The sequence below is a fragment of the Convolutriloba macropyga genome, chromosome 3, assembly GCF_964194025.1.
Source record: "Convolutriloba macropyga chromosome 3, txConMacr16.3, whole genome shotgun sequence".
NCBI lineage: Eukaryota > Metazoa > Xenacoelomorpha > Acoela > Convolutidae > Convolutriloba > Convolutriloba macropyga.
The window spans coordinates 72,538,194-72,563,990 of NC_134470.1; the positions used below are offsets into that span (position 1 = coordinate 72,538,194).

Consider the following 25,797-nt stretch of genomic DNA (forward strand, 5'->3'; position numbering starts at 1 on the left):
GGTTTCCTTATTTTGATACTCCGTGCTTTCAATTATTCTTTTATTCTTGAGCATAATTGCACTTTTTATGAGTTCATTCTGGCTCTTTGTCGAAATATCGCACTATTGACAAGACCAATCGAAAGAAAGCATAACAGTGAAAGTGCACAGCGTTGAAGAAGGCTTATCTGAATATGTTAATTTGTTTTGTTATTTAGTTTAAGCTTTTTGTTCTGAAACAAAATTATCTCGCAAAACTTCATGGGTTTTTTTTGTTTTTGCCTATGTTTGTCTTTAATTTTGCTGATGTACAACATATAACTGATAACTATAGATCTCATTTGCTTCCTCAGGGCGTTTAACTAAACCTAGTTAGAGATTTCAGTTTATAGCTGTTTGTTTTGATGAAGTTCAAATTTCATTAAAAAGTATATTTTTTTTTAACTGTATCTTTTTTGATTTCCTTTTCGTAACCATTTAAATCAATCTCACTTATTACAAGTCTCAATGTTTATTTATTTAAAGCGTTTTTCCCGCTAGGTTATGAGTTGTGGCTGATTGCTTCGACCGACGGTTTCATAAAAAACTTTCGAGAGGCCATACTGTTCATTTTTTTGGGTTTCTTGTTGTTGTCATGTCTATATAGTCCTTCTATAAGGAAGATTCTATGATGTTAAGATGAAGAGAAACTGACCATTTACAGTTTTTGCATGTAAAATCTTATAATAATTGTGCCTCGAATAATGTGCTCTCGTAAAAATCTTTGAAGTTGTTGTTCTTTATATATTTGTTATTTTGCAGGGGTCGTGACTTAGTCTCATTATTAACAGGCCCGATTGGCTTCCTGAGTTGCTGCAGCTCAATGCATCCCTGTTTGTTGAAATCTTAAGTCTAATATGATTTTTGAAAACATTTGTTGTCAAAAACATATTTGGTTTTCGAGCTTCCTCATTTTTCTTTAAATAGTTTTTCGGTCAATTTGTAGCTCAGTCTCTGTTAACCACAGGTCACAACCCGTTTCTAGTGAGCTTTTTTTATTCTCTACAATAGTTTTAGCTTTAAACAAACACTTGTTTTTCGGCTTTGATACTAATGTTGCTGCGAGATTTTATAAACTGTTAAAGAGTCTTTATGTTTTTACATTTTATGGGATTTTTTTTCGCTTTAATATATAACAATAATCTTAGGTCCCATTGACTTTGAAACTGAATATTGAATATTGACATGTCTCAATAGCGTCCAATATAAATTAACGTTTTAGGGATTTCTTTTAATATCCAATGACATAAATAACGGTGAAACTAATTGTTTTCAAAAATGGGAAATATTTTTGAATTTCGCACCTCTTTGCTCTTTCTTGTCGACCTCTTAACCAGTCGCATTGAATACAGGTTCCATATTTTTTTATTGTAGTATAGGCCAAATTTTTTTGTTTAGGTTTTATCTGATGCAAGTTTGATTTGTTATAGTTTTTCAATTATAGACATGGAGTTTTATTCGTATATAATGTTTGTTGTTTGATATTTTTATTATTGTCATTTCTAGTAGTCCTATTATCAACAACGTTCATCGCCCCTCTAGAGTGGCATTATTTTATTCCATTGCGTGTTTATTGAACGATATATATCTTTTTGAAAGTTTTCTGTCTCTTTATCATTTGCTAGCCAATGAAGTCAAAAAAGTGGAATGAGCGGGGGCGGAACCTTATGTGCATACGCGCTTTACCGAGCCTCCTCGATGAGAAAAAAGCAAAGTCAATGCAAATGCAAAAAACAATTGTCTCAAATGAACTTATGCATAGTTTTCGCCGTTTCAACAGGAGATGCACCAGAATCAAGATTGATCATCTAAATAACTGGTTAACGGATTGAAAAATATAAACCGATTTAACTTTTTGAGCTCAAAACAACAATATTGAAAACCGAAGCTCAAATATAGCGTTCCCTCGCTTGAAATAAGCAATCGAGTACCTTCTTAAAATGTTTTGTTCGTGTTTGTAGTTTTCCTCAATTACAATTTTATCTCTAAGATTTTAAATGTTTGCTGATTATGAGAGCCTATTGAGAAAAGACAGTGTAATTTATTACTGTCGAATTAATTAATCTACGGTTATTGATAATTGAAATCCACTGGTAATATATTATAACACGCATGTGTAAATTTTAAAATGCAGAAAGCCTTCAGTGCCAGGAATTGAAAGAACAGAAGAACATAGCGTATATACATAGCCGAAAGTGACTTCCACAAATAATCAGGATTTTCAAACCTGTACGTAAGTATTTTAAGCAAGGTGCAGAAATCACTGGTTGTGAAGAATTCACTCAAAAATTCTGGCTTAAAATCTCAAATATGAAAGCCAGAACCCGTACCTGATCAGTAACAATCAGTACTGATTCAGAATAATTTCAGAGAATTTTTAAGTTTCGGTACGGATTCAGAAGGATATCAGAACCAACTGTGATCAGGGCGAAATTCAGAGAAAATATTCAGCATTCCTCTTAAACAGAAGATGATTCAGAATCAATCACTGAATTAGCTCTGAATCAGACAAATTCAGCGCAGAATGTGACCTGAATTAAACTCTGACTCAGTACTGAATTTGCCTGAGAGTTTGATACGCGAATTTCTTAGTGACTTCAAGCACACCCAGGTCGAGGTGTGCGTTAATGATCAGACCCATCCAGACGATAATCAGCCATGATCAGACTTTAGCTCGTTTTTCATACGTGCTCGTTTTTGACTCGTTTTTGTTGTTGACTTGAACAGACCCATCCAGGCAATAACCTAGGCGGTCACGTAAACTATACTTAAGTTTTTCTCTGGGTTACAATACACATACTGTAGAGTTCTGTATTTGGGCGGGGAAGATTCGAAGGGGAGAAGGAAGGAAAAGAGGAGATGTTACGAATTGACGAGATCAGCGTGGGCAGGGCCACAGGCAGAATGTCTCCCACTGGAGGAGGAAGTCCTCTGCCCTCTCGCAAAATGGGAAAGACTTCTATCAAGGTTTGAGCTATAAACCTAGTTTACAGCACCATTAGTTCCGATACACTCTTTAATGGTAGAGTCTAATTTTATCGGTCAATTACTAATTTTTTGTTTAGTTTGTTTTTGGCTGAGCGATTCAGTTTATAAAATCGACAACGGTTTTATGGTGGCGTTAGAAAGCGCATCAAAAAATTTTTTAATTAAAATGTTTTTGTTCCAACTGCACTTAGTGTTGGGGAGGGGGTATATGCTAATATTTTTGTTAGTATAATCATTTATAATGTTTGTAAATGATTATACTAACAATGGAGGTTTAAATTTGTCAATTATTTTACCACTTTTAATCGGCTTTCGTTGGCTGATTTTGCGCCGAGACTGGAGCCAACTTGGCGTCAAAAAAAAACAAACGTTAGCTAAATTTATATGTGTTATACCTAGAACTTCCTGTAAAGACCGCTGCGAAAAAAAAATTATATATATACAAATATATATTTATAACGTTTTTCAACTAAATTAAAATAAAAAATGGATACTTCCGGTACAAAAAATTTGCTCAAAAAACTTTCCTTCAGTAGTTTCCTTAGTTGTTTCGACTCCATTTAATGGTGGAAAAATGAGTCATTTAATGGTGGAAACATGAGTGGGCTTTGGCTTTTTATCACACGTTGGTTCATTTCTTTCTGTAATTTTTCCAGAATTTTGTGAAACATTGATAAAACATATTAAGAGTGTGCACAGGGATGCTTTGACTGAAAAAAACTTCAATTATTTTCATCGTTTCCCAGTTTCTTCTTGTTTTTGCTGTTTTCACCATTTTGGAGCATTATACAACTAAACGCAGAAATTGATCAGAGAAAATTTTATGTAAGTTTACAATAAACAATTCGAAACTAGTAGATAAAAAAAAACTTTGCAGAAATGGTCTTATTTACTGCAGTAAATCCTGTAATTTCAAAAGTTTAAATTTTGAAATTTCAGGAAAGAAAACGCTTCGTCGTTTTTTTTAAGAAAAAGATTGATGAATTATAAGTTTGAAAATATTTTTTCTGAATTGTTTTTCATGCCATTCACCAATCAATAATAGCTGCGTCTCAAAACGTTTTTGGGCAAAAAATATTTAATGCATTTTTGTTCCAAAATGTTGGCAAATTCTCCAGACCACCCGTTAAATTGATTTTTAATTTTGCTGATATTAATTTTTGAGTGGTTTCTTAAATTTTTGTTAAAAGGTCTGTTAGGACAAAAATAATGAACACAATTCTTTCAAGAATAATGTGATAGATTTTTCCGAAATCTATCATGAAATCCTTTCATGATAGATTTTTGCTCTGTTCAGAAAAGGTATATTTATTGTCTATATCTCATAAAATTGAACAGATAGAGGTCCAAAAAGTGATTTGATGATTTTTTTTTCACATAACTGCAGAATGGTGCACTGAGTAAATTTTTGTTTGAAACACAACCTTTGAAAAAATTTCTGTTATTTAAATTTGAAACCAATATATTTAATTGATTTTAGCATTGCTAAAGTTGCTGACGGAACATTGTGCAAACGTACTTTACGTAGCCTCCTCGTCCATTTTAAACCAAATACTTACAAGTCGCTCAATCTTTTCCAAAAGTCTTTTTTCGGCTCCCCCAAAACCATACAACTTTAGCCGAGAAAACATTCATCTTTCAAAGTTATCTTTGTGATAAACTTTTTTCAAACATTTTCAGAATATTTGAAGAAAACATGACGTATTCCAGGCTATTATTTTCAAAAATAATAAGCATGGAAATGTTGTTTAATTGAAGACTTGTTGATTTTGTTTGAAAGAAAAATCGCGTTGGTTCAAAATAACGCACAAATTTTTGTTAGTATTCTTTGAAATTCAGAAAGAATTTCATTTCATCTTTCATTTTAAATTACGAGTGAGAATTGATCATGTACAAACAACATTTTTAAACGAAAACCAAGCACGGCTGGTTGAGATCAATTTTCACGAGCTATATATATGATGACAATTTGGCTATATTCGAAAAATGATTAATTAGAGATTGCATTTATACTTTCCCTTCCGATTTCTGACCTCGCGTTGCCATTGTTTTAATCAATTCGCTTGTCTCGGGTTTCCGGAAAAAACAACTCCGGCAGTCAAATTCAGTTTTTCATTACTTTTGTTTTTTTTTACCAGTAAAAGATTATTGGATTATTTCAGAAAATTTAGCGGACATTATTTTGAAAACAGAGACGAAATTTTTCTCTGGTTTTAATGAAGTATATTCCAATTGATTTTCGGCTTTTCACTTGATCCTAATCAGTAGTTAGTCTCTCTCGCACAAGTTAGAACAAATTACATCAACACATTATCTGTCAAGTTCTTCTAAATATTTAAAGGTTAGTTGTTTTTCAACTGCAAATTCCACATTTTTCCCTCTTTTTTGCTTTTTTGCATGTTACTTGTGGGAATGTATAATTGACACCAACTGTAGTCTGCTCAATAAATAAGATTCTAAAAAATTCCAGGACTTTTCCATTGTTCAAAGTGAATTTTGGTGAAGACGTGAAGCCTTGAAATACGAGAGAAGAACAGAAAAAAAAATTACAACTGAATATACACACAAATTCGATTGCGAATATAGTTTATACAACGTGGTAGAACTCAAAATGCGTGCTGTTTAAAATACTTTTGGTTTGAGGAGAGAGTACCGGACAACTTGAACGGTAGTTAGGCCAGCTTAGACCCCTAACCATTTTACTCTTTCCAGACATGTGACATGATGCTAAGAAGTAGAAGTAGATATTAAATAATTTGTATACATGAAGAAAAAACAAGATATTTGACTAGAGGCCTCAGAATTATTTGCAGTTTTGATGTCATTTGCAGTTTCAATTGATGTCATTTTTGCTGTTTTAAACGATGCGGTAATTATGGACTGCATCAGAAAACTTTGAACTTTCTAATTCATTGCAAAATATCATGACAAACGGAGTCTATTGGCGCGCTCTAAAATATTTTCAGGTAAATTTATCTCTAAGTTTAGCATGTAAGCAAAATTGCAGGTAACAGTACAGCTTTAAAAAAGATAAAAAGATTTTTTATCGTCAAAAATTTTTCATATGTCTTAATAATGGCCAAATTTTTATTGCAATAGCTTCTAGTAGCTCGAGGTAAGCTGTCTGATTAATTGAAAGACTCTCAGATTTCGTGTAACAAATCCACAACCAAATTTATGTTCAATATAGAGAAATGTAAGTTAATGCAATCTGAAATACGATAAGCTAAAACACAAAAATTATAGTCACAAAAATAAAAAAACTGAGCAAAGAGGGACGACTTTAGACCATCAAACCACGAGAGAGAGAGGAATGGAAAATACTCTGCTTAGCAAAACATAGTGGAAGCAAAAACCTTGATTTTGGGGTATTTTGGATCATTCAGGCAAAAAATAATCTATATTGAATGAAATAGGGATACCATGTCACGTTAATAAACAATCTGCCATGTGCATAAAAATCTCGTTGTACCTTACCTAAATTTTCTGCAGGTAAAACTTTACGTGTTTTTACGCGCAAATAGTAGGTAAATTACATTTAATTTCACCTAGAAACAACCTTAAAATCACCCGAAAAAAATTCTAGGTAAATTTACCTGCAAATTGCGGATATCTTTCGCAGGTAAATTTATCTAGAAATTTTTTTGCAGGTAATGTTCTAGCATTTTATAACTGCAAATTTTAGGCAACTGGCCGAAAATTTTACCTGGAATTGCAGGTAATGTAATGTGAATTGCATTAAAGATCAATTTTTATGCAAAATTTAGAAATAATTAACCTGCAAAATGTTTAGTATTTAGTTGAAAGTTCAATCACAACTCTCCTATACAGCTTATGTCTTCATTAAAAAAGTATATGCATCTCCAGCTGAAATTAACCCATTTGATTATTCCAATCTCTTTAGAAACTGCGGATTGTTCCATCTCACGTTCGGTGGAAACCCACATGGCCGGATATTCACAGGAGTTTAATGCCAATTGATGAGTTCTATTTTTATCAACTTGGGAACTTGCATGAAATCAAATTCAGAAAAAAAATTGAAATAAAAACTTATAGTGATCTTTTTCCAATAAATCCAAAATCAATCAGTTGACTGAAATCAAAATGACAATAACAAACAACACGATGTTTCATACTTCATTTTGAGGCTTTGATTCTTAAGTGCATACAATTTTGTTCTTGATTTTTCTAAAACCAGTCATTGCGGTAAAAGAAATCCAAGAAGAAAAACTGAAAAAAACTTGGAAAAAAAGTGATTCTGTCTAAAAACTGCGATTTTTGTGATCTGTTATGAAAAAACCGACCACTTTAAATTTTGTACTTGTACCATAAGGCTCGTGAAATTTTGGATATCAACTAAAAAAATAAGGCGGTCAAAATTGAATTGTATGTTGAAAACAGAAAAAAAAAGTTTTTTACTTATCATTTTCATTAGATCTACTGACAACAAGATCAAAAAACATAGCAAAATATTTACAAATTGTATCAACAAGCGGAATCGTTTTGCTTCATTTGTTGCATAGTTAAACCAAGGAAAACAAAATTTAATTAATTTCGTGTATTCAGAATATTCTACTTGTATTTGATACCTTTGATGTGAAAGTGAGACTGCTCATCCAATCACTTTGTTTAAAATCCACTTGATCTGCAGTTTCTTATGTTTTTTGATACCCAATCACATACGCTTGGTGACGCATAATATACATAAAGCAAAGTCAGCTGATAGCAAATTGTCTAAAAGTAAAATGTATAAAATAACATTTAGCGGCCCAAAATCTTCCATAAGCAGTTTAATGAATTGTTTTGGATGGAAATGCTTATCTGCCTAGTCGGGAGAATTGTTTCTAGATGAAAATCTTCTAGGGTTGGCAGAAATCGGTTTTTGATTGAAATTTCTATTTACAAATTGATTTTCTTCACGGTTTATCTTGATTGCAATCTAAAATGTGACGTCGCGTCAGTACAACATAATCTGAAAAAACTCTTAAATTACTTCTGTTTTTGTGCTTTTCAACATAAAAATCTTAGATTCGTTTTTGATCTTTTGAATTTTGGAGTCTTTTGAATATTTTTTCCATATAGTTTGTATAAATCGGACGATTTTGATTTCGTCTCATATTTTTGTTCGCAAAATACAAAGAGGCAGTGTGTACACAAGGTGAACGTTGGAACTTCCCGTGCGTTACGTGCAATATCATGCGAGCGCTTTATTGTCTTCAGACTTGTTTTGGTTATTTATTTATTGCGCTTTCTGATGGTGAAGCTACATTTTTGATGTCAACACGTTCGAAATAAAAGACTAACAAATAACCAACAGTAAACACCATCTCCAGATTTTTATTGGTCAGCTATGATTCAAAATTGCTGGAATTGAAAATGCTATTCTTCTTATCCCCCCCCCCCCCCACCACCACCACTCTTGTGGGAATTGAATTTGTGCCAATTTGGGAAACATGATAAATAACAACAGATAATTTGCTGTTCGTGGTCATAAGGGGCACTGGGGCGAAACAATCGAGAATATATCCTCCTTGTTTACAGGGCCATAAAAAGGGAGTGCCGGGTGGGGGAGGGGGAGGAGGAGCTGGCTCATCGTCTGCATCGCACAACACAGTGCCCCATATCTCAAAAATGCTGGCTGGCCAGTTTAACCCAATAGCATTCATGCACAACAGAGACAATGCCAAACAGTCTACTGGAGATGGATCAGGTGGAGGAAGAAACAACCAAGTCGAATCTCCTTTCACTGGTTAATATCCACAACCCTACCCAGTGAAATGAAACTTGATAGCCTTGATAAGAAACTTACTTAATCATGGAAAATCTTGCCAAGATCTTGCCATGTTACATGGCAAGATCAAGATATGTACGCACAAGATCTTATCAAGATGTATCAAGAATTTTTGGCCTTTCAAGATCTTGGTAGGATAATCCATGTTTTGTAAAGACTGTCAAAATCTTGCATGTCTTGGCATGGTGTATCAAGATTTGTTTCATTGGGTAGTCGAACTAGAATGGTTATCCTGCAAGACCTTGCAAGATAACGGCTCAAAGTGCAAGTGTCTTGCAAGATATATGTCAGGTTGCAAAACCGACTGCGAATGTTCAGCCCGGTTTCAGCTTATACATTAGCCTCTTATGTTTATTCTGCGACGACCACAGACGATGGTTGGAAAGTTTGATATTTTTGCCGCTAAGAATTGAGAAATAAAAGCTTTGGCTACAAAAGCTTTTATTTTTCAATTCTTAGTGGAACAAATATCAAAATTTCCAATCATCGTCTGTATTTTTGTTAGACGTGACGTCTAGCTTCCAAGATTCTAGTATGACTATCGCAATCTTGCGAGATCTTGCAAGACAACCGTCCTCGTTCATCTAGGAAATTCTCTTTTTACACTGTTTTGAGCCAGAAATAGCTAGTCTTCTGTAGGGGATTTGCAATTTATCATGAAACCGTAAATGCAGTCAAAAATGCCGTTTGAGCACTATCATTTGTGAGGTTATTCGTTCCGACCCATTTGTGGGGGGAGGAACTATATACTCAAATGCGGTTTTTTTTGTTCAGTCAATTTTGATCGATCGATATATTCATCGTAGAGAAATGTGAGTGGTATCATTAAAAAGCTGTTCCAGCGTAGAATTCAAATTTAAAAAGATTTTTTTGAATTTAGAATTTTTCGAGGAGTTATCGAGGATTGAAGTTTTGTGTGAACACGGGATATTTGGCATGATTTGTTCACTTTTAGCGTAATTTTTCTTCAAATTAAGATATTTTCTATAAAAATATAATTTCAAATTTAAATTTCATGCCGCAAAATGAACCAATTGTGTGTTCTTAATAGACTGAAGGCGATAAAAAGACTAGTTCTGGTCTCATAGGGAAGTTCACTATAAAAAAAATTCGAATTCTGTTTGAGAGCTCTTTTTTAGAAAACGTTTGTTTTTTTTGTTTATTAAGTCAACTAAAAACTAGTCACTTTTCGTATCGAAATTCTATTAACGAATGAACAAAAATATCGTTTTCAAGGAGTTGCTCAGTTTTTTTTGGCTTCGACAATGAGTCTTCGTAATTTTAAATGAAAAATTGATTTTCTTTTCGAGGATTTACAAATTTTTTGGAGCTCTATGGCATGTCCTCATTGCCTAAAGGCGCAATATTTTCCATAATGAGCTTTAAGTGAAGATATCTAGTGCTTTGAAAGGACAGCTATTGGCTGTTAAGATTTTAATAATTTTTCGAAAATATTTTTGGATTATTAACCAATCATAAACTTATTTTCATGAACTGTAAGTCAGTCTCAGTAATGACAGTACCCTATTCATTTCTACTGCACCAAATTTTATCTGGTTAGCGGTTTTATCTACTAACTATTGGATATATGACTTCAATGACACAAGATCTCAATTTTTCAAAAAATTTTTTTGTTATTTTTGTATTATTGGTTACTTTTGAACTCATGTCACTTTAACCAAAAACTGATAGCTCCCATTAGCTTAGAAAATACGTTAGTGGATCACTGATAAATTTTTCAGAGAAAAGTTTTTGGCTTAAATGGCTTCGACACTTTCTTCTCGCACTTTTCTCTTGAATTTTTGGTTTTCGTCCGTTTTTGTTGTTGTTTTCATTGACATAAGACTCATTGTGATGCTTTTTTGATTAATTATGCGAAACAAATACGTTTTTCGTCCCATCTGGGCATATAGGAGTGTGTTTATTGACTTCCATTTAAAGCTATTGGTTTTAATGGCTGTTAAGTCCATAAAAAAATTTTTCGAAAATTTTTTATAACATTTTCAAAAATTTTTTCGTGAAATGTTAGTCACTCATCACAATATTGACCGGACCTCAATCTTTTCTACTGCATACAAAAATTAATCAGGTTTCCGGTTTTATCTTCCACCTAATAGGTTTAGGACATCAATGCCACGGGTTTTCAATTTTTTTTAAATTTTTCGATACCCTTTTTTATTTTGGTTCCTTTTGAAATCTTATCACATTATCCTAAAAACGGGTTGTTGACATTGGTTTAGGAAAGACGTTGAATGGATCTTAGCAAAAGTTTTCAGAGTAGAGCTTATGATTTAAATTGCTTCGAAACTTTCATCAGGCAGTTTTCTACTGATTTTTTTGTTTTTGCCTGTATTTGTTGTTGTTTTCATAGTCAATGACGTGTTGTAATGGTTTATTGATGAAATATGAATGGCAAACAATCCTGTCGTCCCGTCAATTTAGCGTATTTACTGGCTTCTGTAGAAAGCTGTTGAATTTTTTTGCGTTGATACTACGAGTTTTCTCAAAAATTTCGTTGTTCTAATATATTTGTTCATATTTGGTGATATTTTGAAATAATATCGTTAAAAAAGAAGAATATCATTGCTGTTTGAAAAACTATTTCAAACTAGAAAAGTTTTTATTGAAAAGTTCACTGCCTTCGACACTTTTCTCGCTCAATTTTATTCTTGATTTTGCTGTTTTTGCCTATTTTTTTGTTCTTTAGGTAGCCGTAAACTGCTGACCGGTTGCATAAGCTTTGAATTGCAGATTGAATGAATGATGTCATCAAAGCACTCAATTTATAGCGAATAGTCTTAAAGATTATGATATACATTTTCAATTTTTTCAAACTTTTCAGTTTTTGCTGTTTTTGTCAACTTGTAACTTGTTTTCATCATTGAGAGGTCTCGTCCAATTTCTTGTATTTCAAAAATTAACATAACTACTTATATGATTTTGCACTGACGTTTTGTTTTGAACAATATGCGTTTTCATAAACGTTTTTTGAGTAGTCAGTTTTGTGTTTCTTTTTCTCTACTTTCAACACAATCGCGTAATAACAGATCCTAATGATTATAAAATGTGGCCCAATAGTTATCAAATTTGGTAAATTTAGTTAAAATCTCAGTATAAATCCTTTAGTTGAAATAGTAGAAATAACAATTGAATTAAAAATACAAAATATTCAGTAAAAGCTAATGATTTTAATGGTATCAATAATTTGTGTATTCGCATATCGTCTGTAAGTTTTTGAATTTTTCTGCGTCTTCAGTCCGTTTCTACGGCTTAGTCTAACCAAAAACAGGTCCTTTTGGTTTCGTAATGACTTTTTAGTAATTTGTCAAGGTTTTTTTAGTTAAAAACTAATGAATTTTAAGACTTTTGTTATTTTTGGTTTAAAAAATATTGATTAAATGTGAATTTCGCCTCATTATTCGTTCTCTTTGTCGACTTGTAACCTCGTATCATTAAGAAAAAATTTCATCTGCTGTATAGTTTGGAAATGAGAAATTTATGGAGCTAAGAATTTATCTGACTGCATTTTGACGTTGTTACTAGGTGCTTTTAAATTTTGATATTCAGATTTTGCTGTGAAAATTTTGTTTTTGCTAATTTTGTTGTTTGTTTTTTTTCCCGTAGTCTCTTTAACGGCAGATCTCGTTGGCACTGTAATGAGGCATGGCATTATGTATTTCAATTAGTGGTTAGATTGTGTAACGGTTGTTTTAAACTCTATCTATTTTTGTTATATCGTCATTTGGTTGGCAATTAAATAAAGAATGTTGATAAGCTCGGGTCGGAACATCATATGCGAACGCACATTAACGTGCCTCCTTGTTTTATAACGGTTTTGCTAGCGTCCAATATAAATTTTTCAATGAATTCAAAATGGTGTGCAATTCAACTCACTCGTTTATAGCAAAAGACTCTGCCATCAAATGCTTGAAACGAAAAAATTGCCCACTCACTCAAACAGTCTTTTGTGTATTTTATTAGTGGCCGATAACCGATCATCGACTTGATCATGTTGGGGCAAAATTCCACAAAAAATTAAAACTATTATCTAATATCAATTATTTTTTGTTCTCCACATCAGTAAGTTAAAAATTGGAGCTTGAGTTTAATCAGAAGAGAGTGAGCAGTCCCTTGCAAACTTGGAAATGAGACTACCACCCTTTCCCCTGCCTCAGTGGAATATGTGAATTTATATAACCAGTCACAATGGAACATTTAATTAACCTACATTAACAAGAGCTAAATTATGTTTATCTGCAGAGTTAAATGGAAATGCAATCGGTTTTAACAAGAAAATGTCTTGCAACCTCGCTTTTATTAAATTGCAAGTATTTTTGCAAAATATTTTTGCAGGAGGTTTCATTTTCTGTATTTCAATAATTTCACATTTTAGTCGAGAAATTTATGTTTTGCCAAAAACTACCCAAGTTGAGGTGCAAGACCACAGCAGCCTCTGATTAGACCAATTGGGTCACAAAAGAAGGCTATAGTGCGGCCCAAATTAAATGGCCAAGGCCGCAAAATATTCTGGATAATGGCGCACAAACGTCTGATCAGAGACAAAATTCTGGACATAGTCTGATCATAAGTCACATTAAAGCATAGACAGGGTTGCACAAAAGTCTGGACATGGTTCGAACAAAAATCTGGTCACAGACAAAAACTGGAAATATTCTTTTCACAGGTCGCACAAAAAGCTGATCACAGAGTAATAAGAGACCGTTTTTATGTGACCTATGTTTTTATCGCCACTGATTTTGTTGGCAGAAAAACCAGATTAAAGGTATTTCGAAGCAAACATAATGTCGTCAGTTAATTTTGGGCAAACAACAACACGATGTACTAACTTATGCCAACTAAGGTTCACTATTATAATTCAGAGTTGAAAATTCTATACAAAGTTCACGTAAGTTGCACTGTATTATATAATGGTCTGATCAGAGAGAGCGTGGGTTTGCTGCAAATTTGCTCAAAAAAGTCAAGACGAACGAAGGTTACACAAAACAATTAAGTCGTACGCAGCTAATCAGAGGTCATTTTAGTCAGGCACGGTCTGATCAGAAGAAAAAGTCTTGATAGCGTCTGATCACAGGTCGATTGGGACTGGCAACGCCACCTGGGTAACAAAGTCAATGTGCGACAGTAGTGGATAAAACAAGGGATTCAACCACCAGTAAAGTTTGTCCCTTTCTGCTAACGCTAATCCCGCATGTCGAATCGGGCCAAATTTTACTGTTTGTTGAATCCCTTGTTTTATCCGCTACTAAATTCACCACTATAAATGCATATTACACGCATAATTTTGTGTACAAAAATGTACATAGCTAGTATAATTTATGCACTTCATACACTAATATCCAAAAGTTCTCAAAGCTAGTTTTAAGCCTAATTTCGTATCTAATATGCCAAACTATACTGAAATAAATCAGGTTAATCATCTCACAAAGTTTTTTTTCAATAGAATCGGATGAACTGAAAATAACTCAAATTTGCTTAGAAATCGATAATAAGAAACAATTTTCTTTAAAAATTTTGACTTTACCCTTGGAGAGGATTGATCTATGATGTTTAACTGAGTGATTCTATGTACCAGGGTACATTTTTTTGAGCCGAGTCTTGAGAGGTCTTGCTAAAAGGTTGACTCGCCTTTACCACGCTACGGCAGTATTGCTCGACCTTTCTTAATGGCAACTCTGGGGGAGGGTGCAACTACAGAATGCTTGAACACTTTTAATTTTAATTATTAAGCTGACTGAACTCTTAATAATCAGGTGAATATATTAATGTATTAACACTAAGGATATCAATATTAATGTATCATTTGTAGGGATATCAATATCAATGTTAATATTAAATATTTTTCTCAATAACCAATCACTTGTTTATCATTTATGAAAATTGTAGTTCTGTCATGCACCTAGATTGTAGCTGGCTATCCTTCTGAACTTCTGCCAAAAACATTGTAAGAAACTTTTTCCATTCTGAGTAGTAGTCTGTTGAGACTACGATCCTGGGATAGCTTTCACACGCTTGAGATAAGTTGCTATAACTCTGGACACTAGAGTAGGAAAATCCTTTATCGTTCAGTAGTTTTTTCCAGGGAATATCCTTATTGTTTTCTTGATGATTTTGTTTCACTTTCCCCCATATGTATCCTCTGTCAGAAATTGTCAATAGATATTCAGTCAAAGATTCAGCATTCCCTCCATCTTATTGACTGTGGTGAGATAAGACTCAAATTCACAAAATTTGAATGAATTCCTGATTTCATTGTGGAAATAAAAATATTCCGGCACATTCACTTCAAACTTGTCCAGTGTTTCCTGATGCTCGTAACGTAGTAGGTCCCTCTTGAACTTGGAGAGGAATAACTGGAAGAGTTCTGTTTTAGTTCGTTTTCCAGTCTCACTTTCAAGTTCGGCGGTTTTGTCGGGTATGCATTTGTTCTCCTTACAAAATGTAATCATTTGAGTTGTTAAATTAGTCAACTGGTTTAGATTTTCTTCAGATAAAGAAGCGCATGATAAAGCTCCAGTTACTGAAGTCTCGTCAAATGACGAAAATTGTTAAAAATTTTTCGCTAAATTTTGTAGTGAAGTGAAACTCATGATGAAAAGCCAAAAAGTGCCGTGGAGAATAAAGGTCCTCTCATGGAGAAATAATCTAGAACATTCTTTTTTCTAGAATATTCTGACATGATTTTTAAGTTAAAATTAGTTAACTTTTCCCAAGTAATCACCTGTTTGAAAGTAAAGTAATATTTAAATCCTTCTATTAAATTGAAATCTTTGTATAATTTATTCAAAATTAATTAAAAGTTTTAATAAATACTCACCCTATTAGCTAATTTTTAAGTGCATATATTCGAAATTTTCACTTGTTTGATTTCATTCTGTTAGTGGTGGTGGCTTTCTTTATCAATGGTGGTGGCCATTTTCGCATGACATGCACTTTTCATTCGATCTGCTAAGCAGTTTCACTGATGTGGAATGCGATGTTAAACCAAGCCTGCTGACTTCTTGTACTATTAGTGGTTGCTAAATATCAAAAAAAAGCGAACTTATAAACATGCTCTCTGAATTGATTTCTAGTATGACCATATCTATACCTATGAAGATAAATACGTAGTCTACATTTCTATTTCTAAATCTTTATAAAGATATATGTTTATAAACATTACACATACTACATGTTAGATATTGATTCGGATCAGAATAATGATATCCCAAATGTTCTATATAATCTTTCACTTTAACCATATTTTTACATACATAACAAGAATATTCTAATCCTTTACAATTATTACAACATTCTTTCCAAGGTTTATTTATACACTTATCGCATTTCATTTTCATTTTTCGAAATTTTTTTTTGATTATTTCCCTAAATAAATACATCATGTCTCAATCAAATAATACAAGTGTCATAGACTTCTGCGATGTCTGTAATCTATCTTTTGAAACAAAGAAGGGTTTACACAGACATCAATCATACGATCTCAAACATAAGGAACTATTGGAGAAAATGTTTGAGTCTGAAGAAGAAGAAATCTTGGAGAAAGTGTATATTTCGGATGAAGATGATTATATTATTAAAACTAAAGATATTATTAAAACTAAAACTAAAGGGGTACCCCAACCCGAAAACAACATCTACTCTAAAATTAAGTATGAATGTAAAAAATGTCATGAAGAATTTAGGAATAAAATAGCTCTAACTACTCACTCATATAGTCATAATCGTAAGTATCTAGAAAAAACAGAAGACTTTGATATAAACTCCAGTCAGAGCATGAGAGAATTTTATATTACTGATAAAGGCGGGAATTACATTGAAGATATAGATGAAGCAACTAATTACTCTTTAGAAGAAATTAAAAACTTTTACCAGTTCAGAAAAGTTAAGAGTTTTAAATATAAGATCACGGCTGAATGTGATTATAAGAAGAGAACCAAAGCAGAAGTTAAAACTACTAAAATAATTTTCAATACTGATTATATTAATAATAATGCAATATATGAATATGATGACTTCAATCGGTGGCTAGATTTCGAAAAGGAAATATATGAAGGTTATGGTTATGATTTCGAGTTTCTTGGAATAGGAAGTAATCAGTTAAACATTGAACCAACTAAAGCATCTATTGGTAGTTATATAGATTTCCCTCCCGATCTCAATAACTCTAAATCGATGTTAAGTATACGTAGTTATAACTATAATTGCTTACAACTAACTATAACTGCTTGGCTACATCCCGCCCCACACCATGCAACTCGAGAAAGTAAATATGTAAATAAACTAATTGAACCAAGACGACAACATGAAGATGATTTTGCTTATATAATAGGAATACAGAAATTGTATAATTTTAATATTTGGGTATACACACCTTGTGGTGGGGGCAAAATAGAATTGTTTAAACAAGTGGATGATTTTAATAAAGATAGAAAAGATGTAAGAGTACTAGTTTGGAGTAATGATCAAATAGAACACTGTGCCCTAATGAAAAATATAGAAACCCTGTTAGAAGGACAAAATAAAAACAACACTAAATTTTGTTATTGTGATAGGTGTACCTATTGGTTTAACTCACAAATTAAATATGATAAAGACGAATGCAACAACTCATTAAAACCAGAGATTGTTTGTCCTAAGAAAAAACATATTACTTTTATAAATGAACACAAACGTCAGAACATAAAAAATATTATAACTGCCGATATAGAATGCTGCATTGTTGAAGTCTCAACTAATGATTTAAAATATGTAATAGCTGAACATATTCCAATAGCTGTGGGTTACACCTGGCAAGGTAACTTCAAACACTACTTCGTTCTAGGCTGCATCAAAAGATTTGCTAGAGATCTATTAGAAATAGAAACTGGGAATAACTTCAAGCGCAACAAACAAATGATATTCACAGAAGAATATAAATTATATCATGAAACTAATAACACTTGTCATATCTGCAGCAAAACATGTATTAATAAAGTAAGAGATCACTGTCATGAAACTGGTAATTATAGAGGACCAGCATGTAAAATATGTAATCTAAGATACAAAGAACAAAACTTCATTCTAATAATATTCCATAATGGCTCTGGCTATGACTTCAACCTACTATACAGTGAACTCTTTAAACAGAATAATGATTAAAGAAAAGCAGATAACATACCACTAGCTGCTGGTCAGTCTAAGATGTTTAGCACTGGTTGTCTCAAACTCTTAGATAGTTATAGCTTCTTAGCTACGCCTCTAGATCAAATGGCAAAGATATACGGATGTAAAACTAAAGCATTATTTTCATATGAATACTTTGGTTTACCAAGAAAATATAGGTAATCTAAAAATAGAATACTTCAAATCCTCACTACATAATAAATTACCAACACAAGAAGAAGTAGATAACTTTAATAATGAAAACAGTCATAAAACTGGAAAAGATCTAACTATAGAGTATTTACAGAATGATGTGGAAATATTAGACTATTGCATGAATGAATATTATAAATTAAGCATGAAAGAATTCAAGCTCAATCCACTTCATTACGTTAGTCTACCAGGTTATAGTTTTGATTGTTGGTTAATGTCAAGTGGTGTTACATTAGATACATTGCAAGATGAACAAATGCTAGATAATTTTGTTGGAGCAAAGAGTGGTGGTATATAAGGAATAATGGGTGATAGATATATAAATCAGCAAAGCCGCTTCGCGGATAACAGTGATGGTAAGTCCATCAGGGAAACTGCTTCGCAGATCCACGAAGTGGTTTCACCAATGGCAGAGCATGACCAAAGGTCCATATGGTACATAGACGCAAACAACCTATATGGTTATGCAATGATGCAAAAGTTACCTTATAATGATTTTGAGTTTATTACTACTACTACTCTAGATGTAGTATTGAATACTCCAGATGATAGTGATCATGGTTACTATATAGTTTGTGATATTGATTATACTAATGAATGTAAAGAGATAACAGAACAGTTAGCACTAATAACTAATAAGAGAAAGATAAATGATAATGATTTAGGTTACAGAGAAAGAGATGGAGGCAAGGCAAGATCAGAGAAATTAAGCTTAGACAAAAACAACAAAACAGAATATATGGTTCATTATAGGATGTTAATGTTCTATGTTAAGATGGGAGTAAAAGTAACAAAAATACATAGAGTAATTAAATTTAAACAAGATTTTATATGTAGAAATTATATACAAAACAATATAAATAAAAGAGCAACAGCCAAAACTGAAGCAGAAAAGGATGTAAGGAAATTAATGAATAACTCATTATATGGAAGAATGTGCATGAATCCTCTACACTTATTTCAAAGCAAGTTCTTGCATTATGAAGTAAAGATAATGATAAGTGTAAGTAAACCATCATCTAAGAATATAACTAGATATAGAAATTATAGCCAAATAGAATATATAAAGAAAAAAACAGAATATAGCTCACCTGTATATGTAGGAGTAACAATACTCGAACGTAGCAAATTACATATGTTTGATGTATTCTATAATATTCTACAACCATCCCTCAAAGATCTAACACTTCACTATAAGGATACGGACAGTTTCGTATTTAGTTATAGTGAAGGTAAAGTTAGTGATGAGCATATGGACTTAAATAATCTAGACATACCTATAAAAACTAATAATAAAGTCCCCGGCAAGTTTAAGCACAAGCTGGAGAGTAAGATTATGGAGGAATTTATAGCATTGTCCCCCAAAACATATAGCTTCAAAAATTATCCTAAAAACACTAAAGAAAAAGAAATAAAGAAGCATAATAGTGCTAGGCACATAAATTATTATGATGCATTAATGAATAATACACAAAGAACAGTAGATGAATGCAGAATACAAAAAGTTGGCAATAACATGACAACAACAAAAACAAGTAAGATTAGTTTAAATATATTTGATGATAAAAGATTTTATGTAAACAATATAAAAAGTTATCCTCATGATGAGAATCTATATCTATTCAAAAGAGATTTAATAAAAAAGATCTGCGAAGCAGGTTCCCTGATTAATACTACTCCAATAGAGCTATTAATAAAATTAGGGTTAGATGTAAGTAAAGAATCATTAGAATCGTTCATAGATAATATTAAAGAATTAACCATCAATGATGATAGAAAGTTAATCCTTGCCGCCATTACACTATATAAATATTTATTATAATTATAAAAAATGACTAAACAAGAAACACTTATAGAATTAAACTATCTAGAAACACTAAACAGAAAGAATAGATCAGAAGATAAATTAAAACAACAAGAATATTATGGAGAAATAGAAGAGTTATTTGATCCTTTAACTAAAACACTAAATGCAAACACTGAACACAATCTAGCATTAAGTAAACAAACATTAAGAGCAATAGATTGGCAAAATAAAAAGTTAGATAAACAAACTAGGATGATCCAGCAAGCTGGATCCCAGTTTAATGAAGCTTTAATGAAGTCCAATGGCGAAGCTGTAGAGGAAGCTCGAGATAAACCAGGAATGTTAGTAGATAAAGACACGGCTCAAATTATTAATTTAATGTCAGTTCAATCTAATCCCCAATTAAAGTTAAAGTTCGGAAATTTAGATATTGGTGAATTTGAAATGAACGGTGTTAAATTAATTTACCAAGAAAATGCGTTTTTAGTTTAGGATAATGTATATGAACTGTCAGATGAGTTAATAAACTTTCTTACTAACCCTAATATAAAACATGGCGAAATCGAGGAAAATGAAAACAAAATTAAAAGGTTTTTAAAGGATATTAGATATGATTTAGGAGACGGGGATAAGCAAAGCGCTAGATATAGAACAATAAAACGTATAATAGGGATAAAAGATGATGTATATGGTAGGGGATTAAATAGCAACCCTAACCAACAAAGTTGCAACCACTACGTGGATCACGGAACCTGCTTTGCAGATCCAAATAGTTTAATAGAAAGAATAGAATTATTAATACTAGAAACAAAAGCTGGCCATGATGGATTATATGATGAAATGCTAGATATATCTAAGCAACTATTATCTATGAATATTATTAATCAAGAGCAACTAGATATTTTTGTTTTTAACTACGATAAATAAATAATGATGGAAAAACAACAACAACAACTAGCTAAAGAAGTTTTCAGTCCTCGAATAACAAAGTTTTGAAGAGAAAGAATAATACCATTATATAAAGATGAAACATGGTCAGCTGATTTAATTGATAAGTCATCTCTAAGTAAATACAATAATAATTATAAGTTTATATTAACTGTTATAGATATATTCACAAAATATGCATGGGCTTTTCCATTAAAGAATAAATCTGGTTTATCTATAACTAATGGTTTTAAAATAGTATCAAGTGAACATCCACAAGGTGGCTCTGAACCTAGAAAACCAGAAAAGTTATGGGTAGATAGAGGTTGTGAGTTTTACAATAAAACATTTAAGTCTTTACTTAAAGAATATGAAACAAAACTATACTCTACTTATAGTGATTTAAAGGCTGTATTCATAGCGAGATTTAATAGAACATTATTACACATAATAAATGAACCTATGTTCATCAATGGTGATGGTAATTGGGTAAATATATTAAATGATGCAGTCATAACATATAACAATAACATTCATTCAACAACTAATATGACACCAGTTGATGCTTCTAATAATCCTGATAAAGTTAAATACACTTTTAGTTTTAAGAATATTAAACCTAAACTTAAAGTTGGTGATTATGTTAGAAATGTAGATAAACGTAATATCTTCTCTAAAGGTTACACTTCTAATTGGAATAGAGAAATATTTAAAGTTAATAAAGTTAATAAAACACAACCACCAACATATTAAAAAGAAGATACTAATGGTGAGATAATAGAAAGTAAATATAACGAACAGGAATTATTAAAATCCGAGTATGACTTTGAATCTAATAATAAAGTTTTAGAATCATTAAATATAAATCTTTCTGTAAACAAATACAAAGATGACAAGAAACAGATTTAATCAGGCTAAACATCAATCAACATCAACACCAATAAACAACTTAACACTAAGTAAGGCTCGTGGGTTATTCCTAGAAGATAATGATAATACTGATATGGAGGATACCTATAAAATGACGAATGTACATACTCCTACAGATGAAAAAGATTTTGTTAATAAATAGTATTGTGACAATAACTTATTATCCTCTTCTAATAAAATAGACATTTTAAGTAGAAACATAACTGAACTAAGAAATGGTGACTTTGATAAAGTTACAACTAAAACATTACAACTAAAAGAAATTCAAGTTAATGATGAACTAATTAATGAGTTTATTGAATCAACAAATGAAGTCAGAAATACTGTTAAGTTTTGTAAAAAAAAGTTGCTGCAGATACTATCTCTAAATATAATCAATTAAAACAAGAATTTGATAATAATAAGTTTAATCAGAATATCACTAACGTACAACTAGATGAAAGGATTACTACTGGGCTAAAAGAATTTAAAGAAGTTAATAAAAAGACTAATTCTTTTATAGACGAAACCCTTTTCAAGAATAAAAGGAAAATAGTGCAATATATAATTGCTATGCTTATACGAAGTGCGTTACTTGATAATAAAGAACAAGAGAGTCTAGAGAAGCATTATGGTTTTAAACAAGAAGATATAATGAAAGAAATAGAAAGAATTTTTACTAATTAAAATAACCGAAACTATGACTAACCCAACAGCACCGAGTGAGAGATTACTATATCCAGATTTGTAATCATTATCAAAACGATTGATAAACGAAAAGATTCAAGCTAATAATAAATTTAACAACAATATTAACATTATAAAAGATATTAGAATTTATTATGAAACTGAAACTAATAACTATAATAAGAAGCTAAGTAGATATAAAAATTATATAAACGTAGCTGAGATAACAGAAATAGTATTATCATCAATTGCAACAACGGCAACAACATCAATTGCATTATCAGGTATAGGATTAGCTTGTTCTATACCAACAGCTTTTGCTACAGCAACTGTTTGTGGTTCATTATCAAAAACAATTAAAACTAAAATTAGAAATAAAATTATAAAGTATTCACAAATGTATATTTTAAGTAAACAGTTTAGTGATATGTTTAATAGACTATATACTAAATCAATGAAAGATAATAAAATAGATAATGATGAGTACAAAGAATTAGTTAAGGTATATGAGGATTATAAGAAGAACAAGAAAAACAAGCTGCGTGTTTTTTTAAACTAAAGTTGTTAGCGTTTAGTAATATTAGTATATTTAGTAAAAATAATATTAGCATTAATATTTATCGATAATTATAAACATAAATATATTATAATCATAATCATAATCATAATCATGACTATAATATAATCATAATCATAAACGTAATCATAAATATAAAATAATCATAATCATAATCAAACAATTATCTCTTCTTAGTACCTAAGTATAACCCTCTTCCTTTTTGTTCTGCCTTTATACCTTCACCAGTAGTTGCAAATTTAATTAAATCAGGTGTGGCTGATAAAGCAGCTCTAGGGTTTCTAGATGCAGCTGCACTTCCTATTTTACTTGCTATTTCTAATGCTCTTACTGGATTATTAGCAACCTTCTTTCCAAAGTTAACTGTAGCCCTACCAACACTTTTAAAGAAATCTTTCAATCCCTCTGCTTCTATTGTTGCATCAGATACTGTCATTGATTTATTCCTTCCACATTTAACACAATTACCCTTTTAACATTTTAGTTCCTTTTGAAGTAATAAAACCTCTTATGTTATTAGTACCACTATAATGTCTACCTCCAACACAATAAGAATCAGTTTTGAACTTATTTAAAAGAGTCATTTCTATATATAAAAAAAAAGTATAATCTCTTTGTTGTTATTAAGCCCAAGCCTAAGCCTAAGGTTAAACCTAAAGCAAAATCCAAACCCAAAACTAAACTTGAAGCTGGAGGGTTACCCAGGATGGACGGAGTCCTATCTCTAGAGAATAAAAAGAAATTAGATATTATTTATGCTAAGGGTTTTGTTAAGACTAGTAGGAAATAATTTCAACGACTATAGTTATAATTATAACTATGACTTTAATTGTAACTAAGACTTTAATTATAACTAAGACTATGTCTATGAGATTATAAGCCTCCGGCTATTAGTGTCTACGACCCTATATCAACCATCTTATTACCATCACTATTCACACTAATAACCTTTCTAGTTAATACTAATGCATGACATATAACATCTGCAACTGCAGCACTAAATTTAAAATAAGTTGTATTGGTTGTGGACCTATAAGATCACTTTGATATCTAGTATCAAATACATATATTTTATAACTTCTTTTGAATGTTTTATGATTTATATATGGTTTTATATTATGTGGTAGCCCATTATAACCTTTATTAAAGCTAAAAATCTCTTTAAAAGCCTCACTATAAATATTAGTATCATAATTAATATTCATTCTATCCTCGGGATAAGACTCGCTACCAATCATACAATAACATTCAAATACGTTCATTATATCAAATGTACTTGAATCATGAGTTTGCTCATTAACATTATTATTTTCAAAACCAACTATTATATATTGTGGTTTTTCCATCCCACTTTCCATACCTAGATCAAATAAGAAGTTAGTAGCATTGGGTACATTCTTATTAAATGTCTTTCTTTCATAATAGCTAAAGTCTACATTATTCTTTTTAATTAAACCCTTTTGCACAATAATTCTACTATCATTACTAGGATCAATACTAGGTACACACCATGATATATCTCTAATTTCTATATTACTATCATTAGCAACTGCACCAGGATTAGCAATAACTCTATATAGAGCTCTATCATTATTATTTCTTTTTAATATTAGTTTAAAGCCTAAACCATATATAATCTTTTCTAAATCATTTATGAAACCAAATAGATGACTCATCTTAAACATCATATACAAATGACCTCGTTGTGCAGCAATATGGTCACCTTTAAGTTGACTATCTCTATTGCCTTGATTTCTAACGAAACCACTCTCATATTCATCATCAGTACTAGTTAATAACTTATACATCAATAGATTAGGATGACAATGATCTATATATTCAATAGTCCTACCACCATTAGTTTCCAGCTTAACTGAACTAAATAAAGCCATCATACCATAATTAACTAATCTAATATCAGCATCATTAGCAAATACACCACCAGCATCATCTGATACAACAAACTCTATCTCTAGATAGGAATCACGCAAATTTAAGTGATTCTCTTCTCTATAGAGAATGATATTAATATTGGTATTAACCGTATTCATTGTTGCCAGATTATTCGGTTTATATTTTATAATCTTACAATTGTGTATATCATTATTATAACCATAAGTTGTATCCAATTTAAAATCCATTTTTATTAGATAAAATTTTAACTTTTAATTATAACTAAGACTATGGGGCCTCGCCCATCCGTGAAGCAGTTCCACCGATTTTTCACCATAATTATGACTATAACCATAAATATAATCTAATAATTGAATATAAAAAATGACAGAAAATTTAATCTTATGGGAACTGCAAACGATACATGATGCTTTAACTAAAACTAAAGAAGAGTATACGCTTAACTTTAGAATGATAAAGCCAACAGAGAAGTTTAACTTTTGTGAACCTATACTTAATACAACAAAATTAGGTTTAATTAGATTATCTGTTTATAATTCGGTGTTTAATATGAATGTGTTTAATAATCAATTCTTATATGCTAGTACTGTTATAGAAGATGAAGAAGCTTTACCTCAGAATCTTAGCTCTGACCCTAACTTTGCCCATAACCCTAACCCTATCTCTACCTCAAGCCCAAACATTACATCTATACTCAATTACAATTATAAAGGAATCCCATTGCTATATTCAACTATTACACCGGGAGCATATGAGTTAATTGATATAGCAGAATTAATAAAAGAAGAAATTGATGGTAAGGTTATA

General features: G+C 31.4%; 1 protein-coding gene across 8 annotated transcripts in view; it reads left to right on the forward strand.

Annotated features, from left to right (window-relative positions):
• LOC142337273 (neo-calmodulin-like) overlaps window positions 1-25,797 on the forward strand; it is a 105,433-nt gene that overhangs the window by 15,201 nt on the left and 64,435 nt on the right. For 4 of the 8 annotated variants that reach the window (XM_075386440.1, XM_075386444.1, XM_075386442.1 and 1 more), the window contains exons 2-3: window positions 2,824-2,985; window positions 8,548-8,755. In XM_075386440.1, the coding sequence (XP_075242555.1) occupies window positions 2,878-2,985; window positions 8,548-8,755 (316 nt within the window). In that variant the 5' untranslated portion in view covers window positions 2,824-2,877. Of the gene's footprint in view, window positions 1-2,610; window positions 2,986-8,547; window positions 8,756-25,797 lie in introns of all 8 variants that reach the window. The other 4 variants (XM_075386446.1, XM_075386443.1, XM_075386439.1 and 1 more) reach the window with 2 other exon arrangements.